Raw genomic sequence first — 25,497 nt, 5'->3', positions numbered from 1 at the left:
CTTGCCCCATTGTCAGTGTACTTTAGTGTATCCAGGGCAGGTCAAACATCAGAAAAAAAATCACAAATTGTGCATCCCTTCCTGTGATTTTAATCGGACAGTGTGTAATGCTCGCGCTCAGGTGTTTTTTGCGACGCCACCTCTGCCAGAGAGAGGCAACAATTATATCAGGCAGTGTGTCCCCGGCTTTACCGCACACCCAGGGGAACAGTCTACTAAAAATATTATTTAAACTTTCATTGTTATTGAATATCCTTCCACAAGTGCAAAATAGCCCCTGTACATTGGCTTCAGCAACTTCTTATTGCTAAATTAGTTGTTGATTTATTTTTGTAGCTATGCACATTTATACTGTAGCTTGAATGCATTGTTTTTCTTTAAAATAAAAAATACAGGCTCACGAGTGGCACATTGAGTAAAGGCGCTCTGCATGGATTGCAGGATGTGCCTTATAGCCTGCAGATAGCCTGGATTTGAACTTGCAATGTCACAGCCGACCGTGACCGGGGGTTCTGCAGTGGAGCCACCAGATCTGTGTTGTCCTTCGGTCTGGTGGCATCACTGTGGACCCGCAGGGCGAAAAATGACTTGGCAGGAGCACGTTTCGGAGGACCCGTGCTCCAGCCGCCGTTTCCCCGAGTCGGCGGGGGGTTGCGAGCGGTGAGCTGAGGATACAGATAATAATTGGGCATGCTAAATTGGATAGAAAACCAGGGTAAAAATAATTGCCAGGACTAAAAATAAAAAATAAAATAAATACAGATTTGGAATAAAATTGCCTACATGTTTTCCTACACATTGGTTTTCTACTCTCTTCACCTTTAAATTTGAAATGCCAAGTCATTGTTTGCTATCATGACCAGTTAGGCTCAGGGACGGATAGACTTGCTTAAGTCACTCAACACAAACAAAACAGTTTTCTGCATTTTAATACACACTGATGTCTGCAATTTCTTTGCTTTTGTTTACTTTATTAATTCTGGCACCGGCTTTAAAATCTGAATCTAATCTCTCTTCACTGTTAAGGTCTGACGCAACCACGCTGTACTCAGCTCTAGAAACTACTAATTGACAGCATTCTCTGCCAAAGACCAGGGCACTCAAAGGTGCTCTCAGTGCAGCCAGCCAGACTAATATTTCAAGATTTTATAAAAACATAAAAGGAAATTGATTTAACATTTATCTTTTATACGATTATAAAATAGGCGAAATTGACTTTTAAAAAGATGTTGACACAGACACCCTTTTATCTTTATGTAGTTAATTTAAGTGTATAGTATGGTATAACCTCCAATTCTATATGGGCTTAATGTAATTTAACTTAATGTTATTGTTAGAAACTCATGATCGGAAGTGAATACTCTTTACAAAGAATGACAAACATCAAAGCATCACAAATACAAAACATTTCAATTTTACAGTAAAAATAGTTATTCATCATTTCATAAATCTGAATGATATTGTCAGTAGCAGATAAATTCCATATAATTGTAGCAATTGATGAACCATTGCATTAAAATAACAAGTGGGTTTGGAAAATCTGGAAATGAATGAATAGGAAATGAATGGGGACAGAAGTCTGCACCTGGATGCCCACGGCCCACAATGAGCTGCAGGGGGTTGGCCGCAGAGATCCGATATCCCACTGCAGACAGGGAATTGTTCAGAGAGTTTAAGCCTAATGCTTTGAAAATCTATTTCCAAAACACCATGCAGAACAAAATACCATTGACGGTCTTCCATGTTACTGGCTTAATATTTTTCTAAAACACTAAAATCAAGCACAAAAGTCAACTACATGCTAACCACCATAAGATTGTTTATGATATCCCATCAGTAAAATCAACCCCCAATATTTATTTTCAGTTTGAATACTACTGCAAAAAATTATAAACTTACTACACCGCAGATCTAAACAGAATAATGTTTTAAGTACAGATGATGGTTTTACTGTGTTGTTTTTTCATTATCCAATTAAAGTCATTAGAACTGAACATGGTGACTGCAATTAACATTTGCTAATGTTAATAACACTTTGCATTCTAGCACAAAGTAATTAGGTTTAATAGATTGAAGTATTCTTGTGAAAAGTACTTCTGCGTGGAGCTGAATATCATTTTGGTTTTAAAAGCAAACTTTTGCCATCGCCTGATACATGTAAGACCTGTTAAGTCCTCAGCTAAGTAACTCCCTTTTCCTGTTTTCCAGGTTTCATAACAAAGGGGTGTATGTTAAAGTGGGGCTGCAGAAGATCAGCCACACTAGAAATCTGCACCAACACCTGCAGCTGCAGGTGGACCAGCATGAGGTGGAGCTGCCCAGTATTGAAGGGCTCATCTTCCTCAATATTCCCAGGTCAGTACAGATGCCACGAGACAAGAACAGGAAGAAGACAGACCAGAATAAGTCTCTTATTTGTAAAATAAAAACCTTCATAGTTACTGATTTTACTCAAACCACGCTCCTTCATATCCCTCAATAGATCATTCACATATCTGCAATTGATTTTAATGAAAACACTTTCTCAATTGCAGTGGTTCTCCCAAGTATCAATTTTCAAAGAATGACTAACAACTTAGGGTGGGACATTTATTACCAATTTAACACCTTGAGCCCTATTTAGCAAGTATGTATGTTGATGCTTTCGCTCGGACAAAAATGGCATTGTTAGCGATAGAACACAAAAACATGATTTAGAAGTCGGGTCTCGTGTGTGCTAACATGTGTGCTAAATCATGTGCCCAGCCAATCAAAGCATAGTGGGGGGGAGTAAGGTTACAACCAATAAAGATTCTACATTCCCATTAAGAACACCTGTGCGTCTGCGACAGCAAATAGATGGCATTTTGAAACCCTAAAAAATGAAGAAAAGATGTCCAGTAGCCCAAGTGAGAAGGATGACCAAGCCCCTCAAGCTAGGCTAAGATTTTTTTTTTTTTCGCAGCCTACAGGTGGAGAGTTAATACTTAAAAAATAAAAAAGTAGTCTATAAGGCTTTTCTGATCTGCCTGGCACTTGTAGCATCTGCAGCCTTCAACACTGGGGCTTTGAGTTCAGCATCTGCTTTCCTCAAACGCTGTAATCTTTCCTCTGTAAGTTCAACATCACATCCATTATGGAGAGCTATGTTATGTAAAACACACCCAGCCAGGATGATATTGATAAACTTCTGAAGAGTGTACTGTAATGTTCCCCCAGAGACATCCAAACATCGGAATAGCATTTAGAAGATTCCAAATGTTCGCTCAATTACAGTACAAGCACATTTAAAGGTATGGCTATACTTCTATTCGGCAGGGGTCGTGGGGTTGAGTAGCAGTTTTAGCAGCCACCGCTTCAGTGGATTCCCGTTGTCCCCCATCAAACCAGCCTCTCAGACTTCATCTGCAAATTAGCAAGGATAAACGAGTCATGAGTGGAGCCAGGATGATTTGCATACACATTTGTGATGTAGTTGTTGGCATCATGCACTTCTTGCATGTTGACAGAATAGGTCCCCTTACAATTTATGTAGAGGTGCCTGTACTGTGTTGTTCATGTAGTTGCATATGTGTGCAATCGATTGCTCCCAGGACACCCATACTTCAAGAAAACTCTGCTTTGTATTTTGTTGCAGCTTGTGAGAGACCGGGAAATGGATGAATTCTCCTGCCCGTTTTACTAAAGCTGCAGGCACATAACGCACTGCATAGCTGACTGGTTCATATCTGCAGTGTACTGTAAAAACAAATATTTGCGAGCAATTTTCCTGGATGAAAAAAACTGCAAAGATGGTTGGCACAAAATCAAATTCCACTAACAGTACTTTATGTATTACAACAGGTTGCCAACATTTCTGGAGCAAAAGTTTTATGGGTGTGATTCCACAAATATTTGTTCATAAATATGTATTGTTTTACAGTTACCCATAGTATGTTGGAACGAGTCAGTGGCATAAAATGTTAGTGCAGTGGTATTCCTTAGTGCTACAGGCAAACAGTGTGCTCTCCACATGTCTCCTTCCAGGTCAGCCTGAAACAGTTGCAGATGTCAGTGATTGTTTGTGTGTTGAGGAAAAATTGCTGCATACATTGTGGGTCAGACAGGCTCAGAAAAGACAGAGGACTTCTAAATATTTGGGGACGTCTTCTCCTCCTCCTTCTCACTCTCTCTTTGTCTGACCATGTAGAAATCTAGTGCACACTGGTTTTCACATGTCAACTGAAACTCAAACGTTAACACTGTTGATGGTTGCTAAATCTCTACATTTGTATGTAAATGAGGACACTGCCCTAAAGTTCATCCCATGTCCAACGCTAATGCTGACTTGCCAGGTGGGCACTAAAACATGGTTGCTAAATCACATAGGTGGGCAAAGTCTGTTTTGGTGCGCTAATTGTCTGCAAAAAGTGTTTTGCAGTTGCCTTAGGGGGTTTGCGAACGTTGCTAAATAGGGCCCCCTGTGTCATAATAGTGATAATGTTTGGATGGTAGTTTAATAGATACAAAGAAACAAGGACTGAGATATCTATCATCGAATATTTGGTGGTCACGGGTAGGGTTTGCCATACTTTGTCTCTGGAGCCAGCTCCGGAGTGGAGCTTGCCAGTTTTCTTAGCTGAGCTCCGGAGATAGGTCTTGAGCTTGTGGATGCTGGAGCTGGGTCACTGGCGCGCTCCGGAGCATGGAGCCGGAGCAGAGGTTCCAGAGCCCGGAATTTGGAGCTTGTGGATACTGGAGCTGGGTCACTGGAGCGCTCCAGAGATGGATCTAGAGCTGGAGATGCTGGAGCTGGGTCATTGGAGCGCTCCAGAGCATGGAGCCTGACACAAGGTTCCGGAGCTGGATCTGGAGCTGGCTCACTGGAGCTCTCTGGAGCATGGAGCCGGAGCGGAGGTTCTGGAGCCAGTCCTAGAGCTGGAGATGCTGGAGCATGGAGTCGGAGTAGAGGCTCCAGAGCAGCTCCACTATTTCCTGCCTTTCACATTTTAACAAATCCTTCTTGACATTTGAAAGAACAAAATAAATACATATATAAAATAACTAAATGTAAATACAGAAGTACTTTAATGTACATGTAGCAGGGAAAGCCCTGCTTAAAGTATTGTGGTGTTTATTTTTAGAACGGGGTCTCCCCCTCCTCCCCTGTATTATGATTTATTTATTGTATTTATATATGACGGCAAAGAGCAGTGTTTTGTTGTTGTATTTGTTTAAGTGTGTTCTGGCAGAGGCGAGGGAGCAGCTAGTCCTCTGCCAGGAGTAATTAAATAAACGCGTGCAGATTGTGGCCGAGGGGTAATAGAATAATTACTAACTAGATAAACCCCTCGGCCACGGTAGAAAAAGCCTGCTACACTCTCGGTTCTGGGTGGGTGTGTTCAGTGGAGAACAGGAGAGCGAGAGGAGAGAGAAAAACTAAACAAAACCTAGCAGGGTTAGGGAAAGCGATCTGCCCAGCCTGACCTGTATGTTTGTGATTTAGTTTTGTTTACCTGTTTTATTTTTGCACTCTGTAAGCAGTGTTTTGTTTTTTTAAATTTTTTTTTTGTCAAATAAAACGGCACACAACACGTCCTTTGAACTGCAGTTACCTGTGTGTACTTCCTCATTCTGGCCTGACATCACCACTCGCCATCATCCTGTTACAGTACATAATATTTCTGTTGAAAGTGATCTACTAGGATCATGTATTCCGGTATCTGCACCCATTGCCTTTTATGAAAACCAGTGCAGATAAACAGAAAGGGTCCTTGTAATCATGCAGTAAGACGACAGTGAGTGAAAGGTTATAGTCAAATGCAACCTGAAACATACATTACGAATGAATAATAAAATAAAAGCTTGGTGAAGATTGGTACAAAATCAAGGCTCTTATCGTATTCACAATGTAGTGTGTGACAGACGGAACGCTGAATAAAATGTATAATGTATATTTTAGTAATACGTATCATAAGACATACTAGATACTGTACTTTGTAGAACACTGATTCTACGTAGCATATGTTCCATGTAGCATATGTTTATTATACTGCTGTAACAAACATGGTATTTTCATATGTAGATATCTGTTCAGGATTCAGATATGTATTTAAATATTTGTTAATTTGCAAAATGTTGTCAAAGTAAATATATGTAACACTCGGGCCCAAGGCAAGGCCTAGGCAAACTAGGCTACTGCCTTGCATGGCAAGTTTAAGGCGGGCACAATTTGTTTTAAATGAAAGCAAGGAATCTGAATTAGTGTGAAGCACTGCTCCTGTGATGTTTAGTACCACAGTAATTGCCATCGCACAGAAGAATCCTATCCAAACATGCTCTTTGGCAGCACTGTAAAAAATTCAATGGTAAAAATATGGTAAATAGTGAAGGTAAAATGCCTTTTCTTATAAAATGACAATTTACCTCAAGTTTAACAGCAAATGACCTCCATACTAAAAACAAGGAAATATGTGTGAAAAAAGTGTTAAGAACCAGTGGAACTGGAAGTTGCTAGACACAGAAACAGATGGGGTTTCTGTTGGGAAGCATGTTCGGAAGCTGCACTGTGTGCCGCCTTTGTGAGATGGAGTTAAAGTATGGCAGTCGTGCTAAACAATCTATACTATAATATAGGCGATCACTTCAAAACACTGAAACATAAAAATAAAGAGGCTGAAAAGCTGAAAATCAATGCAACCAATTACAAACTCCTAGGTAAGTTATTCTTGTATTTTATTTGATCTGATTAATTATTAATATTAAATATGTACTGGTAACCTATTTTTTTTTATACCTGACGAGACAAGGTCTTTACAATGATGTATTGAAATTAGTGTCCAGTTTGAGACTGTATTTTTGGTTTTTAATACGAAAATGTTTTAGTGATTAACCCACACTTGAACAGGGGGACAATTTCGTTGCTTTTAAGCCCTGCAAACACAAGTCCACTTTTTCAGAACAGTGGCTTCAAACCTTGTTCCAGGAGACAGGAGAGGAGACTTGCCAAGTTTAAATGCTAGTATTAATCACATAACCATAGATCAAGTTCTTACCAGAGTTTAAAATGGCTATGGTAGCTGCGAGAGAATGTATTTTACTGCATTTCTGTATTTGTATACAGTAACTTGCATTTCTTGATTTCATTTTAATCAATACATTTTTCAATCATTTTTTGTTATTTGTCTCAGTTCTTTTTCTTAAGTTTTTGGAGACATTTTTCTTTCTTGCTTTATACCGCATACGAATTCATTTAAATATTAATTTGCATGCAGTATGAACTAGATTTAGTGAGGTTTTTCCCCTATATAAACCAATTGAAAGTATTAACTATCACTGAAAGAACGCTTTGGTTGGATTTGCAGTCAGTTTAGTAAACTGAAGAGTCAGCTCGGAATCGATTCGGCTGTGAGTTCAGAAAAACAAATCAAAATCCTGTCTGTGTTCTGATCGCAGTATTATTATTATTATTATTATTATTATTATTATTATTATTATTATTGTTATTATTATTATTAGTATCACAGATTAATTTTATGTCTGTAATTAAATATGTAGTAGCTGCTGTGCCATATAATTATAACGACTCTGATTTGTTTCATTTTACTACTGCTACCCTGAATAGTATTTTAGGCCTATGTATTTATATCTATAATTTGCTTGTGTACAGTGGCTTGCGAAAGTATTGACCCACCTTGACATTTTTCCTATTTTGTTGCCTTACAACATGGAATTAAAATTGATTTTTTGGGGATTTGTATCATTTGATTTACACAACATGCCTACCACTTTGAAGATGCAAAATATTTTTTTATTGTGAAACAAACAAGAAAACTTGAGCGTGCATAAGTATTCACCCCCCCCAAAGTCAATACTTCGTAGAGCCACCTTTTGCAGCAATTACAGCTGCAAGTCTCTTGGGGTATGTATCAGCTTGGCACATCTAGCCACTGGGATTGTTGCCCATTCTTCAAGGCAAAACTGCTCCAGCTCCTTCAAGTTGGATGGGTTCCGCTGGTGTACAGCAATCTTTAAGTCATACCACAGATTCTCAGTTGGATTGAGGTCTGGGCTTTGACTAAGCCATTCCAAGACATTTAAATGTTTCCCCTTAAACCACTCAAGTGTTGCTTTAGCAGTATGCTTAGGGTCATTGTCCTGCTGGAAGGTGAACCTCCGTCCCAGTCTCAAATCTCTGGAAGACTGAAATAGGTTTCCCTCAAGAATTTCCCTGTATTTAGCGCCATCCATCATTCCTTCAATTCTGACCAGTTTCCCAGTCCCTGCCGATGAATAACATCCCCACAGCATGATGCTGCCACCACCATGCCTCACTGTGGGAATGGTGTTCTCAGGGTGATGAGAGGTGTTGGGTTTGCGCCAGACATAGAGTTTTCCTTGATGGCCAAAAATCTCTATTTTAGTCTCATCTGACCAGAGTACCTTCTTCCATGTGGTTGGGGAGTCTCCTACATGCCTTTTGGCGAACACCAAACGTGTTTGCTTATTTTTTTCTTTAAGCAATGGCTTTTTTCTGGCCACTCTTCCGTAAAGCCCAGCCCTGTGGAGTGTACGGCTTAAAGTAGTCTATGGACAGATACTCCAATCTCCGCTATGGAGCTTTGCAGCTCCTTCAAGGTTATCTTTGGTCTCTTTGTTGCCTCTTTGATTAATGCCCTCCTTGCCTGGTCCGTGAGTTTTGGTGGGCGGCCCTCTCTTGCCAGGTTTGTTGTGGTGCCATATTCTTTCCATTTTTTAATAATGGCTTTAATGGTGCTCCGTGGGATGTTCAAAGTTTCGGATATTTTTTTATAACCCAACCCTGATCTGTACTTCTCCACAACTTTGTCCTTGACCTGTTTGGAGAGCTCCTTGGTCTTCATGGTGCCGCTTGCTTGGTGGTGCCCCTTGCTTAGTGGTGTTGCAGACTCTGGGGCCTTTCAGAACAGGTGTATATATACTGAGATCATGTGACAGATCATGTGACACTTAGATTGCACACAGGTGGACTTTATTTAACTAATTATGTGACTTCTGAAGGTAATTGGTTGCACCAGATCTTATTTAGAGGCTTAATAGCAAAGGGGGTGAATACATATGCACGCACCACTTTTCCGTTATTTATTTTTTAGAATAAAATCCATTTTAATTCCAGGTTGTAAGGCAACGAAATAGATAAAATGCCAAGGGGGGTCAAAACTTTCGCAAGCCACTGTATTTATTATGTTTGTAAAAGTTTCAAATCACAGTTAAAATTGCTTTATGAGTCACTTGTAGTCTCTCTTTTGGAATCTACTACTGTAAGTTATGGCCTATATGTTTACAAATACTGGTTTGTATGAAATGAGCTCTCAGTGTATTGTAGTATTGTTGCTGTTATTGTGGAATTTTGTATCACCTCGGTTTGTTTAGGTTACTGTTATATTTTAGTCACTACATAATGTAAAAAAAAAGTTTTGACTCGGTAGGGTCTGCCTAGTGTTAAATTCCTTCTGACGAGCTGGCCCTTCAATCTTTTTACACAGGCACTGTAAAGCCCGGGACACACCAGCATGTCGCTGCTCTTCACTTCGCCTCGCGTCACTTTTTGATATAATGGGTTTCAATGAGACCTGTCACACGGGCTTTGCGTCCAGGAGCGGCACGTTCAGATTTCTCCCAGAGCAATTTTTGAAGCTCTGCTTCACTGACACGTGTGCTGTCGACCAATAGCAGCCAGCGTCTGTGTAGTGTCACTAGACTGGAAAATGGAGGAAAAATGAATTTACACAATTCAGAAATTCCCAGTTTTATATGACAATTCGTCTAAAGTTTACAAGGACACAGAGTGAAGAGAAAATGTTTGGAGGCTGATCTCTTCAGAGATCAACATACCAGGTGACTGGTCTTTTATTTGAATCTTAACTGGGCTTCTGAATCTTTGACAACTGTGACAGATGTAATGCTAATAAATGCTTGAAGTCATGAAGCTGAAATGTTTATTAAAATTGAAAAATTGCAACCAGGTCGTAAATTATGTTTACGTCTCTGTATACACATTGTATGTATATGCTTACCTGTTGAGTTGTACATAGACTGCTGTAGCCAGGTAAACATTCTTCCGCTCAGATTCTATTACTTCTCATAAGGGGGCGGGGGCCCGCAATCAAGATGCGGGAAGCTTTATTATTTAAACCTGCTACAGGGGACCCGGATGTGCTGCTGAAACAATGTTTTCATTCTGCTGGGTTTGGTAAAGTTCAGACATAGCTGATGCTCACTTGATAATGAGGTCTGACGTTTAAATACAGTATATCATTGAAACAAGAAGGCAGCGGTTACCATTATTTTTGTCACACAAATATTTTAGTTATTTTTGATCACTTAAATTGTTGTACTGGATTGTTTTATAATTTATTATTGTTTGTTTTTGTTTTTCTAAATGTCACTTAAGCTTGTTGATTGGTTTATTTACTCACAGTGTGTTATACTGATCTGCCTACAAGACCAGCTTTCCAGTAGTGCTATTCATTCACAAAAAAACAACTGATATCTTGTTTTTATACAATTTCTCTATATTAATAAACCCTGTGTTTGTATTTAAAATTCTGATCTGGCATCTCTTGATTTCCTTTCCCAGCTGGTATAACCAGGGTTACACTATTGTACACTATCAGTAGCCTCTACAAACATCAGTTCGCTTTGTTACATAATAAGTCACATACATTATTAATACATCCTGGTCAGAAATTAAATAGAATTCTGATGTATAACCCATTTTCCTATCTCACTTCTGGCACAGAGCGTAGGCTAGTACTCTAAATATAGAAGTTTTACAGGTCGGCAGTTCTACGTTAGGAAAAATATATTGGAAATGATTGCTTGGTGTTTTTTTCCCCGGGAAAGGAAATTGACACATGGGTATAGACGTGTTGGTGTGGCAGTGTCTACAGTGCGACGTGCTGGTGTGTCCCAGGCTTAAGGCAGCCCTGCTAGCAGGACACCAATCGAAAGATGAGATCTGCAGCTTCAAAACAAGCTCCTATTTGTGTATTTCCAGGATTGGGCCAGGTCAGTAGAGTGTTTTGCAGTGTTACTGCTGCGCTGTATGACAGACTGTGCTGTATAAACAAACATTTTTAGATAAAATCTTTACAAAAGAATAGAAATGGCAACATCGAATGCACAAGCACCTATTCTCCGATTTTAAATGTATATTTCACTCCCTGGGGAATTCTGCAACAAATGTCCTAAATTTTGCAGCAGAATATAAAAAAAAAATCTGCAACACAAAAAATGAGAAATTCTGCAGCAGCAAAGACAGATAAAAGATAACATGGAGATTCATGTACTTTTACATATTAAGTGTCATTAATGTTCAGAGACAGTACATAAATTTAAACTTCCTAGTGTACTTAACCAAATGTCAAAAACAAAATCAGCATGAAACTTCATCCTTCATGAATTTACATAACAAAAGCAACCATCAGTACCAAAACTGTAATTCTATATACAGTGGCTCTCAAAAGTATTCACCCCTTGGACTTTTCCACATTGTATTGAGTTATAACATGGATTTAACAAAAAAATGTCCATAATGTCAAAGTGAAAAATGAATTCTACAAATTGTTCTAAAATAATTACAAATATAAAACAGAAAATAATTGATTGCATAAATATTCACCCCCTTTGCTATGACACACCTAAATAAGCGCTGGTGCAACCAGTTGTCTTTAGAAGTCACAAAGTTAGTTGAATGGAGTCCACCTGTATGCAATTAAGGTGTTTCACATGATTTCATGTTAAATACACCTGTCTCTGGGAGGTCCCACAGTTGGTTAGTACATTTCCTAACAAAAACTACATAATGAAGACGAAGGAACATTCAAAGCAAATCTGGAATAAGGTTCTTCAAAAGCACAAATCAGGGGTAGGATATAAGCACATTTCCAAGGCATTGAATATCCCATGGAGCACAGTAAAGTCCATTATTAAGAAATGGAGAGAATATGGCACAACTAGGAATCTGTCTGCAACAGGCCGTCCTCAAAAACTGAGTATCAGGGCGAGAAGGGCACTAGTCAGGGAGGCTACCAAGAAGCCTAGGGCAACTCTAAAGGAGTTACAATCTTCCAGGGCTGAACTTGTTGCATATGGCAACAATAGCCCAGGTGCATCACAACACTGGCCTTTATGGGAGAGTGGCAAAAATAAATTTTGTTGGAAAACTCACATCAAACTCGGCTAGAGTTTGCCAGAAGGCGTGTCAGAGACTCTGAGACCAAGTGAAAGAAGATTTTATGGTCTGATGAGACCAAAATAGAGCTTTTTGGCCTCACGCTAAGCGCTATGTTTGGCACAAGCCTAACACCGCACGTCATCCTGAGAACACCATCCCTACCGTGAAGCATGGTGGTGTAGCATCATGCTATGGGGATGTTTCTCTGCATCAGGGCCTGGAAAGCTCATGAAGATAGAGGGCAAAATGGATGCAGCAAAGTACAGAGAAATCCTCAAGGAAAACCTGCTGAAGTCTGCAAGAGACCTGGGACTTGGGAGAAGATTCATCTTCTAGCAGGACAACAACCCCAAACATACAGCCAAAGCCACACTGGAGTGGCTTAAAAACAAAAAGGTCAATGTCCTGGAGTGGCCCAGTCAAAGCCCAGACCTCAATCCAATTGAGAATATGTGGAGAGAGTTGAATATTGCTGTTCACCAAAGGTCCCCATCCAACTTGACGGAGCTTCAGCAATTTTGCAAAGAAGAATGGGCAAAAATTGCAGTGTCCAGATGTGCAAAGCTGGTAGAGACTTATCCAAATAGACTCATAGCTGTAAATGCTACCTAAGGTGCCTCTACCAAATATTGACTCAAGGGGGTGAATACTTATGCAATCAATTATTTTCTGTTTTATATCTGTAATTAATTTAGAACAATGTGTAGATTTTATTTTTCAGTTTGACATTAGGGACTTTTTTTGTGTTGATCAGTGGCAAAAACTCCTAATTAAATCCATTTTGATTCCATGTTGTAACACAATAAAATGTGGAAAAGTCCAAGGGGGGGTGAATACTTTTGAGAGCCACTGTAATAAACCCATCTCACAGTAAACAAACATGAATTCCTACAGAGTAACATTCTCAAATGGTAATTCTTCTTTAGGTTGAATTTAAAATACATTGAAACAGGCTTATAACCCGTAGGTCCTCGGTTCAAATCCCAGCTCTGCCACTGACTCGTTATGTAACCCTGAGGAGTCACTTAACCTCCTTCTGCTCCATCTCACGGGTGAGACGTTTGTGTAAGTGACTCAGTAGTTGATGTATAGTTCACACACCTCGTCACAAGTCTCGAATTTTGTAAAGCACTTTGTGATGGTGGTCCGCTATGAAAGGTGATATATAAAAATAAAGATTATTATTATTATTATTGAACATAATTAAGCTTGAACATATTGAACAAATTAAAGCTGGATTGTTCACTGATCAAAGTCAAGGGTGACTTCCTCCTTTGTCTGCTAAGCCATAGTCAGTCCTCCTATTGTGATAGAGAAAGACAAGTGTTCAGGGACTTCATGGAAAATGAACGGCGTCTGCAGTTAAGGACACATTTGTGGAGGGAGAAACTTCTCTCAGAATCTGCAGAATGTGTCACTGCATGCCTGTAGGTCTTGGCAAGCTTGCCAGTTTTGGCACCCTGTGTTGTGCAGAAACCCAGAAGGTTTCCTTAGTGTATATAACAGAGTCAGAACTTGGAACTGCTGTTTGCTGGGATTGCTGGAGTAACTGTGGCACTAGTTTAGAGCTGAAACTCGTCCAGTGGTATATCGTCATCAACACCTGGGATTGCAGAGTAATCAGCTTTGTTGTGGCTCAGCAGTGGTACTTTGTTTGGATCAAACAACCAATGCTTTAAGGAAGTGTAGCCCTGGCTGTCAGATATTTTTCAAGCTTTTCTGGCGCAAGGGTGAAGCTTTCCTGAAAGTAACCGAGGGTATCAAATTGATATTCTCAAAGGGAAGGAAATATTGTTAACAACCTTCCACACTCAGTATAGTATTGGTAGTGAAGAAGACCTGCAAACATGTATTTAAAGCAATTCATACATTTTTAGGCTGCTGTGAACAGTTTCTTGAATGCTGAGCCAATGAAGTCCATGATATGACCCAGGCAGGTTATGTGAACTGCATTTGGGAACACGTTGGACAGGACCCTTTGAAGGCTTTGATCATGTACTGTGCATTGTCTGTGTCTATAGTTGTCACATCATTGAAGTCAATTCCATAATCCTGTACTACCTCTAAAACGCCTGAGATATTGTGGTATTGTTGGTCTTCTCCAAAAAGATGCAATCAGATCAGTCTGTCCTGCTCATTTGTTTCAAGTAGAGTAAACAGAATCTTCAGCACAAACCTGCCTTCATCATCACTCATCTCATCAAATATAATTGCAGTCTTTTTCCCAGACACCCTCTCCTTAAGTATTCCGTTTTCGCTGTCATAGGTGTCTGGCAGGTAAGTGTCTTGAAGTCATCATTTTCACCCACACTTGACAAATCAAAAAAGTAAGTAATACTGATTTTTGACAACATTGTTAACAGGAAGACAAAAAATCTACACACCCAATTTGTTTAATTGAAAGTTAAAAAAGTCAATAACCAAGATAAGGTATAGACATTTTTTATTCACAAACTAAAGTGCAGTTTATTTGTGAGTCGATATGGCAGGACAAAGTAGTAACGTGAGTCAATACTGTTACAGTCCATTTAGTTTGTTTTGCATTTATATTTATGCTATAAAAGTCAGTGTAATGCACGTGTATATGTTATGTTTGTTGCAGTTTATTTGAGAGACTTTTAAAATGTGGATCTTTTGATATTTTTATGATATTTATATATATATATATATATATATATATATATATATATATATATATATATATATATATATATATATATATATATATACACACACACACACACACACACACACACACACATACTGTGGATCTGTAGCCTGTTGTTTAGCACTTACATTAGATGTTTTGGCTTTTAAGGGAATAGTTTTTTTCTCAGAAATGTTTCCATCTTGTCCCTCTAAAGTTACCCGAGTTCTCAAATTTCTCTTGTAACAAGAGATTCCGCAGGAAATTCCATGGATGCGGAATCGTGGAATTACACAGGGAGTGATATTTGCTTTTTGTGTTGCCTTTGGGAGCGTTAAGTGAGCCGCTCATTTACTTAATGCAGGATTTCCCAATCCTTGTCCTGGGGGACCCCTGTGTCTTCTGGTTTTCATTCCAGCTGAGTTCTCAATTACTTAATTGAGCCCTTAATTGAACTATTAATTATTTTAATTAGACCTTTTTGATTGTTTTCAGCTTTTAAAGAGATTTCAAGTGCCTCCTGTTTCCCTTTTTGTGGATCGGTATTACGTTTGCAATTCTCCAGTCTGTCGCTACAACCCCTGTGCAAGAGACTGTTGCATGATTTTGGTTAGCGGTTTGTAAATAACTTCTTTCATTGTTTTGAGTACTACTGGGAGGATCTCATCTGGCCCAGGGGATTTGTTTATTTTAAGAGCTCCTAGTCCCTTTAACACTTCTGCCTTGGTTATGCTAAAGTTATTTAAAACTGGATAGGAACAGGTTGACATGTGGGGCATGTTGTCTGTATCCTCCTTTGTAAAAACTTTGAAACCGTGAAAATTAATCATTTAATATATTTGCTATTTTTTTCATCTATGATTTTGCAATTTGTATCTCTTAGACATTTAACCTCGTCTTTGAATGTTCTCTTGCTGTTGTAATATTGGAAAATATTTTGGAATTGGTTTTAGCCCCCTTAGCAATGTTCATTTCTATCTCTCCCTTGGCCTTTTTAACTTCCTTTTTGACTTGCGTTTGCAGTTCCTTGTACTCTTTCTGCGTACTTTGTTTTTGGTTCCTTTTAAATGCTCCATAAAGTGCCTTTTTTCGCTGAATATTTTTTTTTAATTGATCTATTAAACCATTTTGGCAGTTTTGTTTTAGATTTAGATTTGTCTACTTTTGGGATGTAATTGTTTTGTGCCTCTAGTACTACTTTTTTAAAAAACAGCCATCCTTTTTCTGTGAATGTTTTGTCTATTTTACTCCAATCTACTTCTGTTAGTCTCTGTTTCATACCTTCATAGTTTGCCTTTCTAAAATTATCAAGGCATGCCTCCCCTCCAGTCGGTGCCTTGAGAAATTGTGTTAGGAAGCAGTCATTTGTCATTTCCACCATTTCAATTTCATCCTTCGTGCTCCCCACCGGGTTTTCCCATTTTATCTGGGGAAAGATGAAATCCCAATAGTATGGCTTCTCCTTTGCTACACTCATTTCTAATGTAATTGTATAACACATTATTTTGCTCTGTGTTTGAATTTGGCGGTCTATAGCATGCTCCCATTATTATGCTCTTTGAATATATAATTCTGACCCATATTGATTCGGCTTTGTTTTTTTCGCCAGATTTAACACCTGGGCTTCAAGACCGTTTCTTATCTATAGCGCTACCCCTCCGCCTCTTCTGCCCTGCCTGTCTTTCCTATACAGTGTATACTGTAACAGGATGGTGTGTGTGGTGACATCAGACCCGGAAGAAACACTCAGGTGTGCTTTTATGCAGCTGTACTGAGACTCGCTTGCTAATCAATCATTCAATTGGAGTCTCGGTACAACTGCACATGAATAAAGTGCAATTCCCCCATGCTTGCAGTTTACATTTTTTCCTGCACGTGAAGTGCTGTGCAATCCTTGTGCCTAAATACAAATATACATTTTAAACACTTGCGCATAACCCATATTATCCCGTGTACGAACTACAATACACCAACATTAACACACCACACGCAACATACAACACAGAAATACACACAGGGACGGGGCAACATTGCCACAATATCCACAAATATTATATTATAGTCAACAGTTGTTTGTGCAGTTAACAACTAATACTTTTATGAAAGTACAGAAATGTAAAATAAACAATTTGGTAAATAATTGTGTAATAACCAGCTACAGTAGATATTTAACTTCTTTATGCAATTGTGCTCCATTTCTTCTTTTATTAACCGCTCAGAAGTGGTTCAGAATGCACCATTTGAACTTAAGGACAAAAAGTCTAACACTCCCCCCACTCTGCCATTTTCCACTTTTTTAATAGTTGCCCACTGTCATGCCTGTAAGCTACTGTTATCACATGCAAATCTTCCTACTTACCTATTATAGTCGTTATTACTATGGTGACCAAACAGCACTTTTCTTCCAAAGACACTGTTTGGCGTAACACCAGGACAGGCTGACAGTTCAGGTTTACAAACTCTCATCACCAATGCATTTAACAGTGTGTAGGATTACTCAGTTGATCCATGATAAGCCATTCGCGTATCTCTATTTCAACTCAATGTAGTGGTTAACTTGTGAAGTACTGTATTTTGTGTTTGCCTTCATGTTACATAATACATGCTTACCCTTAAGAAAAAAGGGTATGCATTGGGATTTGTGCAAGTATTCTAGCATGAAGTTAGTTTAATTATAGTGCTGTGTGTAATAAGTAGGGGTGCGCAGTAAAACCTGTATACTGCGATATTCATCAGTCAATACAATAACCAGTATTTGAACAACAGTTTTCGTTTAACTGATTCAGGGAAACGTCTACTGGAAAATGTCGGCTATTATCTCGCGAGATAACCACTTAATAATGCGAGCTGTGCTAACACGAAAGAAATATGGCAGAACCATGCAGATTTTGAGCTGCTTAAATTCTGTAAAGCAAAGTTACATGTGTGGAATAATTTCCTAATAAAACAATCTGAAAAGGATGGCTGGATAGCAGCAAACATTATGGTATGTTGTTTATGCAAGGCTGAAGTAAAATATGCTGGCGATACCACCAGCCTTACATACAGTGGTGTAGTCCTACATCTTAAAGTACCGGAACGCAAATTACAATAGTAATTTTTCTAAAAAAAATGATACAAATTCATGTTTTATTTGTTCTTGATGGTAGACTGTTAGGCTACTCTCCCTTGGTCAGTGCTGCCAGATTTGGCAGTGTTCCAGCCAAATTGGGTATGTTTTGAAAGCATCTAGCAGGTAAATGTTGTCTTTGGTGGTTTGGTTATTTTATGACAATTTTTGTCATGCATGATTTCTTCTGTTCCTTTCGATGAGGTCATCTCAAGCGCAGAACTTCAAATCACCACAATGCCTTTTCTCTGGAGCTCTACATCCAATAAAATTATGAATTACAAACACTTATTTTTCATTTGTTACCAATTTAAGAACTGTATCAGTGCAATTATTATTATTTTTTTATTTATTTTTTTCATGTAGTCGTTGCCAATTATTTTTGTTATTTTTCTCCCAATTTGAAATGTCCAGTTATTATTTAGGCTCAGCTAATGGAGCGGCGCCTCCTGGGAACTCCCGTCCACAGAGTGCAATTTTAATAGCCTTAAAAACTAAATGTAAAACAATCTGCCAACAGCTCTAGACAATGTCATTTTACACTATATTCTGAGTATCTCTTTTTCCTGGACCTATTCCATTTGATCTCATCAGATCAAAACAGCAGTTCTGATACTGTAAGTTGTAAGGGAAAAAAAACAAGCAGAGGGGATACATCCATAGTTTATAACATTACAGCCCATTATTTTTATTTATTTATTTGAAATAAATGTGTAGCACTTATTTATGCTTTTGTAATTTCTATTTAATCTTAAAAGCAAGGTCAGTCATTTATTTCACACCCTTGGTCTCTGCACTGATCGATTTTCAAGACATACACTGGGAGTGTGTTCTTTTTAATATTGTCATACAAGTAGTTCTGTTTGCACGTTAGAAATATTGTTGTTTCCCAACGCACTAGATCGTTTGACTGCACAGATTATCGTTAAAATGTGTTAGTTAAGGTAAAAAGGTCAATTTTTTCAGTCTGCCCCACAACCTACTGTTTTAAAATGGTTCTTCTATAGAATAGCAATAAGCTGATTTGCAATATTAAAAGATGACTTTGTGATGGAGCGAAACTATTGTAAACTCCATCACTGCATTAACAGTAAATAAACAAAGGGGCTCACGGACTCTATCTCATCGTGAACTTATTTTAACAGGGTTGTGTAAAATAATTATTTAAACAAAGAAAAGCATTTCAGTAGTAAAATAATAACCTGAAAATAACTTATCTGTGTGTTTTGTGATCTGGGATACTGAAGAGTTGTTAACCAAGCCTTGTAAGGGGGAAAAAAAAATGTGTTGAAAAATGTTTGTTCTATCTTATGAGCGCGGTGTTTGCTTGTGTTTATTGTGTGGAATAAGTGCACATATTCTGTACAATGTATATACCCAAATACTTGCGAGTTATTTAACTTTGATATTACTTGTTTATTCCAAGTTTATTCCAAACTTATGTTAATTCAAGGAACAGCATGTAACATTTTAGGAAAGTGCAGTTGCCCTGTGTAGCAATGGGTAGCCATTTTAGGGAGCGCGCACTCACAGTACGCATACTGATAGAGACGCGGGTTCGCGCAATACAAGACTATGGGGCACATATTAAATGGGAATTATTTCTTGTGTATTAGTATTGTGATGAATATAGTAAATGAATGAGAATTAATAAACGGATATTGTGCTGTGACAATACAGTTTGGTTGGAATAAGTTTATATGGATTTTATAAATTAAATGTAATTTAATGTAGGCTATGGAAATGGTTTAGCCCAGGGGAGGAGTTATGGGCTAGTGGAGATATATATATATATACTCGAAGTCTGTCTTTAGAAGAACAAAAAAAAATACACATACAGCTCTGGAAAAAATTGAGACCACTGCAAAATTATCAGTTTCTCTGGTTTTACTATTTATAGGTATGTGTTTGGGTAAAATGAACATTTTTGTTTTATTCTGTAAACTACTGACAACATTTTTCCCAAATTCCAAATAAAAATATTGTCATTTAGAACATTTATTTGCAGAAAATGACAACTGGTCAAAATAACAAAAAAGATGCAGTGTTGTCAGACCTTGAATAATGCAAAGAAAATAAGTTCATATTCATTTTTAAACAACACAATACTAATGTTTTAACTTAGGAAGAGTTCAGAAATCAATATTTGGTGGAATAACCCTGACTTTCAATCACAGCTTTCATGCGTCTTGGCATGCTCTCCACCAGTCTTTCACATTGATGTTGGGTGACTTTATGCCACTCCTGGCGCAAAAATTCAAGCAGCTCGGCTTTGTTTGATGGCTTGTGACCATCCATCTTCCTCTTGATCACACTCCAGAGGTTTTCAATGGGGTTCAGGTCTGGAGATTGGGCTGGCCATGACAGGGTCTTGATCTGGTGGTCCTCCATCCACACTTTGATTGACCTGGCTGTGTGGCATGGAGCATTGTCCTGCTGGATAAACCAATCCTCAGAGTTGGGGAACATTGTCAGAGCAGAAGGAAGCAAGTTTTCTTCCAGGATAACCTTGTACTTGGTTTGATTCATGCGTCCTTCACAAAGACAAACCTGCCTGATTCCAGCCTTGCTAAAGCACCCCCAGATCATCACCGATCCTCCATCACATTTCACCGTGGGTGTGAGACACTGTGGCTTGTAGGCCTCTCCAGGTCTCCGTCTAACCATTAGACGACCAGGTGTTGGGCAAAGCTGAAAATTGGACTCACCAGAGAAGATGACCTTACTCCCGTCCTCTACGGTCCAATCCTTATGGTCTTTTGCAAACCTCAGCCTGGCTCTTCTTTACCTGACTGATATAAGCATGCCGTGCTAGGTTTTACCTTGGGCGGCAAGTTACCAAGCGCCGGCCCTGGTAACGCTATTAAAGATAAAAAATATCCCAGAAGAAAGGCAGGCCTGACTTTATTCATTACAAAACAAAGGATGTCGTACAGTAGTTACAGTTTTTTAAAAAAAATCATGTGCATTTCAGGTAAAAACATAAAGTAAGACAATAAAGTTTCATTTTTTTTTTAATAATGCCTGCCATTATAACTTCACTTGTGTAGAGAACACTATTTGGTAGCTAGTGTTGCATACACAGCCTAATTTGGACTTATTTTATTGATAGACAAAAGTAAATAGGGGAACAAGAGTAGCTGTGTTGATCTTCTGTTCTTTATATACACACTCAACCTGTTAACTCGACATCTCATGAGGATGCCATTTAGTGTTGACTTATCCAAGGTATCGAGTTAACCACAGGTGCACATGAGCCATGGCATTAACATGCATATAAGTAACAGAACTGACACGTTTACAGTATTACAGTATTTACACGCCTATTTTTAGTTGAATGTCCTTATGAAAACAGTTGAAAGAACTGCAATGAATGAATGAATTGCAGTATACAGTACTGTACAAACTCGTATAGTTCGATTTAAATAAGAATTAATAATTAGTGTTATTTGTACAAAAACAATCCAGCCACATTCTGTGCACAAACTTTTGACAATACTTTTAGTTATTGACTTGTGTTGTCTAATTTGGCGGCTTAAATAGCAAATGTTAACAAATGTATATTATACAGAATGAACTCAGCAAACAAAAACAATAATAAACAACTTTCAGTTTCACACAGAAATCAAGCATTGTCGATTTGTTTTACATGCAAAAATATCCACTTTGAAAGTTCTGCTGACAAGCTTGTTATTCCGAATAACCTGAGCTTATAAAGGCAATTGAACGAGAACTAATTTTTTGCTTCTCTCTCATTGTGAACTGATACTATAACCAGCTGCACTTGCTAGTTGTAAATGAATTGAATGATCCATTTGCAGTGTCGAGTTATCCACTAGGAGTTTTAGTAGTTTTTATCCCTTCAGCACTGATAAGAAGTGTTGAGTTATGAGAGGTCAAAGGTCACAATCAAGGGCATTTTTTTAATAGTGCCCATATGGGCCCATAAGGTATTTTTTAATAAAGCATACATTAATTCCCATAGGCCTCCACTACTCTATGAAGTTTTTGTTCAACTGTGTTCATTTGCGCAATATATGCACCTACAGCAGTGCTGAAATTTGATTGTCCCACGGCAGCCATGTTTCGTTCCCATTGGCATCTACAACTGTGGGAAATTTCAAGAGTTTTCGTGCAACGGTTTTCATTTTATGCAACTTTTAAGGTTTTGTTTGCGGAAAGAAAAAATAATAATAATCTTAACAACAACAATAGGTTTACCAGCCAAGGGCTTGGAAGCCTTCTAATAATGAAAATAAGAAAGACTCAAAAAGTTACAACACATAAACATGTGAAAGCAATCTTTGCTTTGTTGGCTTTCAGAAAATGTCTAGTTTTGAATTGCCGCTAATATACAAGGAGAATGTATTGGATGCCCCTATTACTCCTCAGTAATGTGATCCAAGTCATTATTTTATTACTATAACATCTCAAAAAGTTTTGCAAATGTCTGTGATATTCTTTGAGCGCTGGATGCGGAAGCAGTTATCTCCTTGTTATGTGTCCGTGTTATCTCTGTATTGCTCAGATACGCCTCTTTTTTTCTTCGGCTTTTTACGTCTTTTTGATGATATCGGACAGGGTCCAACATCGGACTGGAAAGGGAAAATTGTAATGTCGAACCTGGTCCGACATAGGATCACAAAGGGTTAATAGGTTCCACAGCAGGGGCAGAAGCCTCAGGCTAAGCCACAAGCCATGCAGCAGCCCTAGGAGTTTGGTGCTATAGGCCCAGGGCCCCTTTTCAAGGTGCTATCTGTATAGGCGTCAGTGCACCACGGACGTCTGGGTGCTTAACAGTTCAGACAGACTACTCACTGCAGTTCAGGCATGGTCCACCTCCCTTTCGGGGCTTGACTCCAGTATCAGTCACGCACCTGCAAGATACTGCAGTGATGTCTCTGTAAAAACGGCATGATAGACCCCCTCCACTTGGAGGAAGGGTTCTACTCCAGGTACGTTCTAGTGCCCAAGCGCGATGGTGGCCCCAGAACGATCCTCAACCTCAGACAGGTCAACCTGTATCTGTGGATCTGAACTAATGTTAACTCTTTGCGGTCCAATGTCGGACCAGTTCCGACATTACGATTTTCCCTTTCCAGTCCAATCGAAAAGACATAAAGCAGAGGTCTCTAGTCATTTTAAAAAAGCAGAGAAAACCATTCAGTGGCCTAGTGAGACCAATAGGAGCTGAATGAAACTGAAAAAAGGGGTGTGTGAGCATTAGCCCTAGCAGCTGCACCATACAGAGATAAGCAGACATAAACAAAGGAGGTAGCTGCTTCCACCTCCAGTGCTCAAAGAATTTCACAGACATTTGCAGAGCTTTTTGAGATGTTATAATAATAAAATAATGACTTGGATCGCATTATTGAGGAGTTTGGTGATAAAACGAGTGATCAGGAGAGGGTTTATCAGTATACATGTCTATAAAGAGGTATGTGAAAAATACAGTGAACACGGGGTGGGGCTTGGCTGGAGATGCAGTACTGATGTCGCTTAGCATTGCAATGCCCTTTTAAACCGGTTTTATTTTAAACCGCGTGTGTAAAATAAACAACGCGTGTGAAAATAAATTGGACCTGACGTGCCTGACAGGCGCTGAATAAATGGACCGCAAAGGGTTAAGTGTCGCTTCCCAGTCGACCCTTACAACACAGGCATAGAGGCGAGTTTGTCCCTCAGTTCTTTTTTCACATCAGCTGCTTGTTACTGTGGTTCCGTATTGTAAAGCACAAGGCAGGTTAAGTGGTACAGTATTAACAAGATGCAGTGTGTGTTGCTGAGTAAAAAAAGACGTTTTTCATAAACTGGTGTCTAGTTTATATAGCTTACATTCCAAAGTACTGTAATCTGTAGTAAATATTTTAGTAACACTCCTGTAGTTTGGTAAACATGCTTTAGGCTAGTTGCAAATGTTGTTTTTATGGGGGGGGGTTTTCTCCTGACGCTACCAAGGAGTAAATATCCGTCACATTCAATTCTTGTGCACAAGCTTTTACTTAACTGAAATTATATTAAAATAATAACACCAGAGGAAGAGGAATGCACCTAAAATATTTGGTACAATCATCGATGTTTACTCAAACGATTATATTTTGTGTGCCCAATTGATCAATTGCTATTTTGAGGCTTAACTGACAGTCCTAGTGTGTTTCTCTTTAGCTGGGGATCTGGAGCTGACCTGTGGGGGTCCGACAGCGATGGCCGATACGAGAAGCCACGGCTTGATGATGGCTTACTGGAGATAGTGGGAGTCACTGGTGTGGTGCACATGGTAAGACCATCCCTAAGGTAATCTATTATTTTGCACAGAGGTAAATGAAAAGTGGTATTATGTTCTAACTCTTGTTATTTATACTACTTCTATCAATGCGTAAAACCCATTGGTTTTGTAAATCTGCCCATCTATCATTTAAATAACTTTTTTCTATGCTGCTTCATAAATGTCTTTAACAGATCTTATTTTGGAATCTCTTGCATTCATTCAGATCTAATGACAGAATGATCGGTCAGATTGCACTGTTCCAAGCTATGCTGTGCTGCTAAGCAGATGTTGAACATTCTCACAAGGAGGGACATTCTCACAATTCAGCTGGTAAATATAGGTTTAAACATGCTTTCTTTCCATGTTCACTAAGGGCCAAGTCCAGGGTGGTTTGCGTTCTGGAATCCGGATTGCTCAGGGGGCCTACGTGCGTCTCACAATTAAAAAGCCCATTCCTGTCCAGGTTGATGGAGAGCCTTGGATTCAGCCACCGGGGGAAATTATAATCTCTGCAGCAGGACCTAAGGTAAGGAGGAAGCTGCCAAAGATCAGAAGTCTTAATAAGAGACTGATATCAGCAGTCCAGAGACCATCTAGACAGTTTCAAAGAAAACCACACTACAATACTGAAGACCCCAATACGAGTTTTCAAGAAGACTTTTAGAAGAAAAGCACATGAGATTTACTTTTAATAGTACACTATCTTTAAAGGGACACATCTGATAGCCAGTATCCCTGAGAAAAAAAAAATTAATAATCTGAAATTAAGCCACCTTAAACGTGTAAATGCCTCCATTTCGTTTATCCCCAATGTATTTTCCTATTGTTTTGCAATCACCTCCTGCCTGAATGCATGGCGTTCCGCTCCATTATTAAATATCCTAGCTTATTTTTTTCACACACTGGCTGTAGATTTATTTTGCATACCATATCTGCATGCCAGCACTGGTATACAAGAACTTATTAAGAAACTACAGAGACCACAATGCACGTGGCCGGACTCCCTGTCTAAAGAAAACTCAGGCTGGCTGTGGCATGTAAATTGCCTTGCTTATTTATCTTGATGCAATTTCAACATTTTAAAATGCATTTTCCACTCTATGTGGGACAGGGGCTGGTTGTTCTAAGGAGATCAAAAAATGTGATCAGATTTGTGATCACTGGAGTCGTGAGAAAGTGTTGTACTACGTGGATCTGGATCAGACGCAATGAGAAGTGCCATACATGTCATACATGGCGTGTATTTTAAAGACCCCATCTGTCAAATTTGTATACAGCCTGAGAGCACAGTAATGTAA

At 38.8% G+C, this 25,497-nt stretch overlaps 1 protein-coding gene across 2 annotated transcripts in view; it reads left to right on the top strand.

Annotated features, from left to right (window-relative positions):
* Positions 1-25,497, top strand: part of LOC121299052 (diacylglycerol kinase theta-like) — a 130,178-nt gene that overhangs the window by 102,555 nt on the left and 2,126 nt on the right. The window contains exons 20-22 of one of the 2 annotated variants that reach the window (XM_041226546.1): positions 2,209-2,355; positions 24,097-24,208; positions 24,573-24,725. In XM_041226546.1, coding sequence (XP_041082480.1) covers positions 2,209-2,355; positions 24,097-24,208; positions 24,573-24,725 — 412 coding nt within the window. Of the gene's footprint in view, positions 1-2,208; positions 2,356-9,482; positions 10,524-24,096; positions 24,209-24,572; positions 24,726-25,497 lie in introns of those variants that run through there. The other variant, XM_041226555.1, reaches the window with a different exon arrangement.

Source organism: Polyodon spathula, chromosome 2 (assembly GCF_017654505.1).
Source record: "Polyodon spathula isolate WHYD16114869_AA chromosome 2, ASM1765450v1, whole genome shotgun sequence".
In the NCBI taxonomy this organism is placed as follows: Eukaryota; Metazoa; Chordata; class Actinopteri; order Acipenseriformes; family Polyodontidae; genus Polyodon; species Polyodon spathula.
Note: the sequence above shows the minus strand (reverse complement) of the source record. Positions and strands in the feature narration are given on the sequence as shown.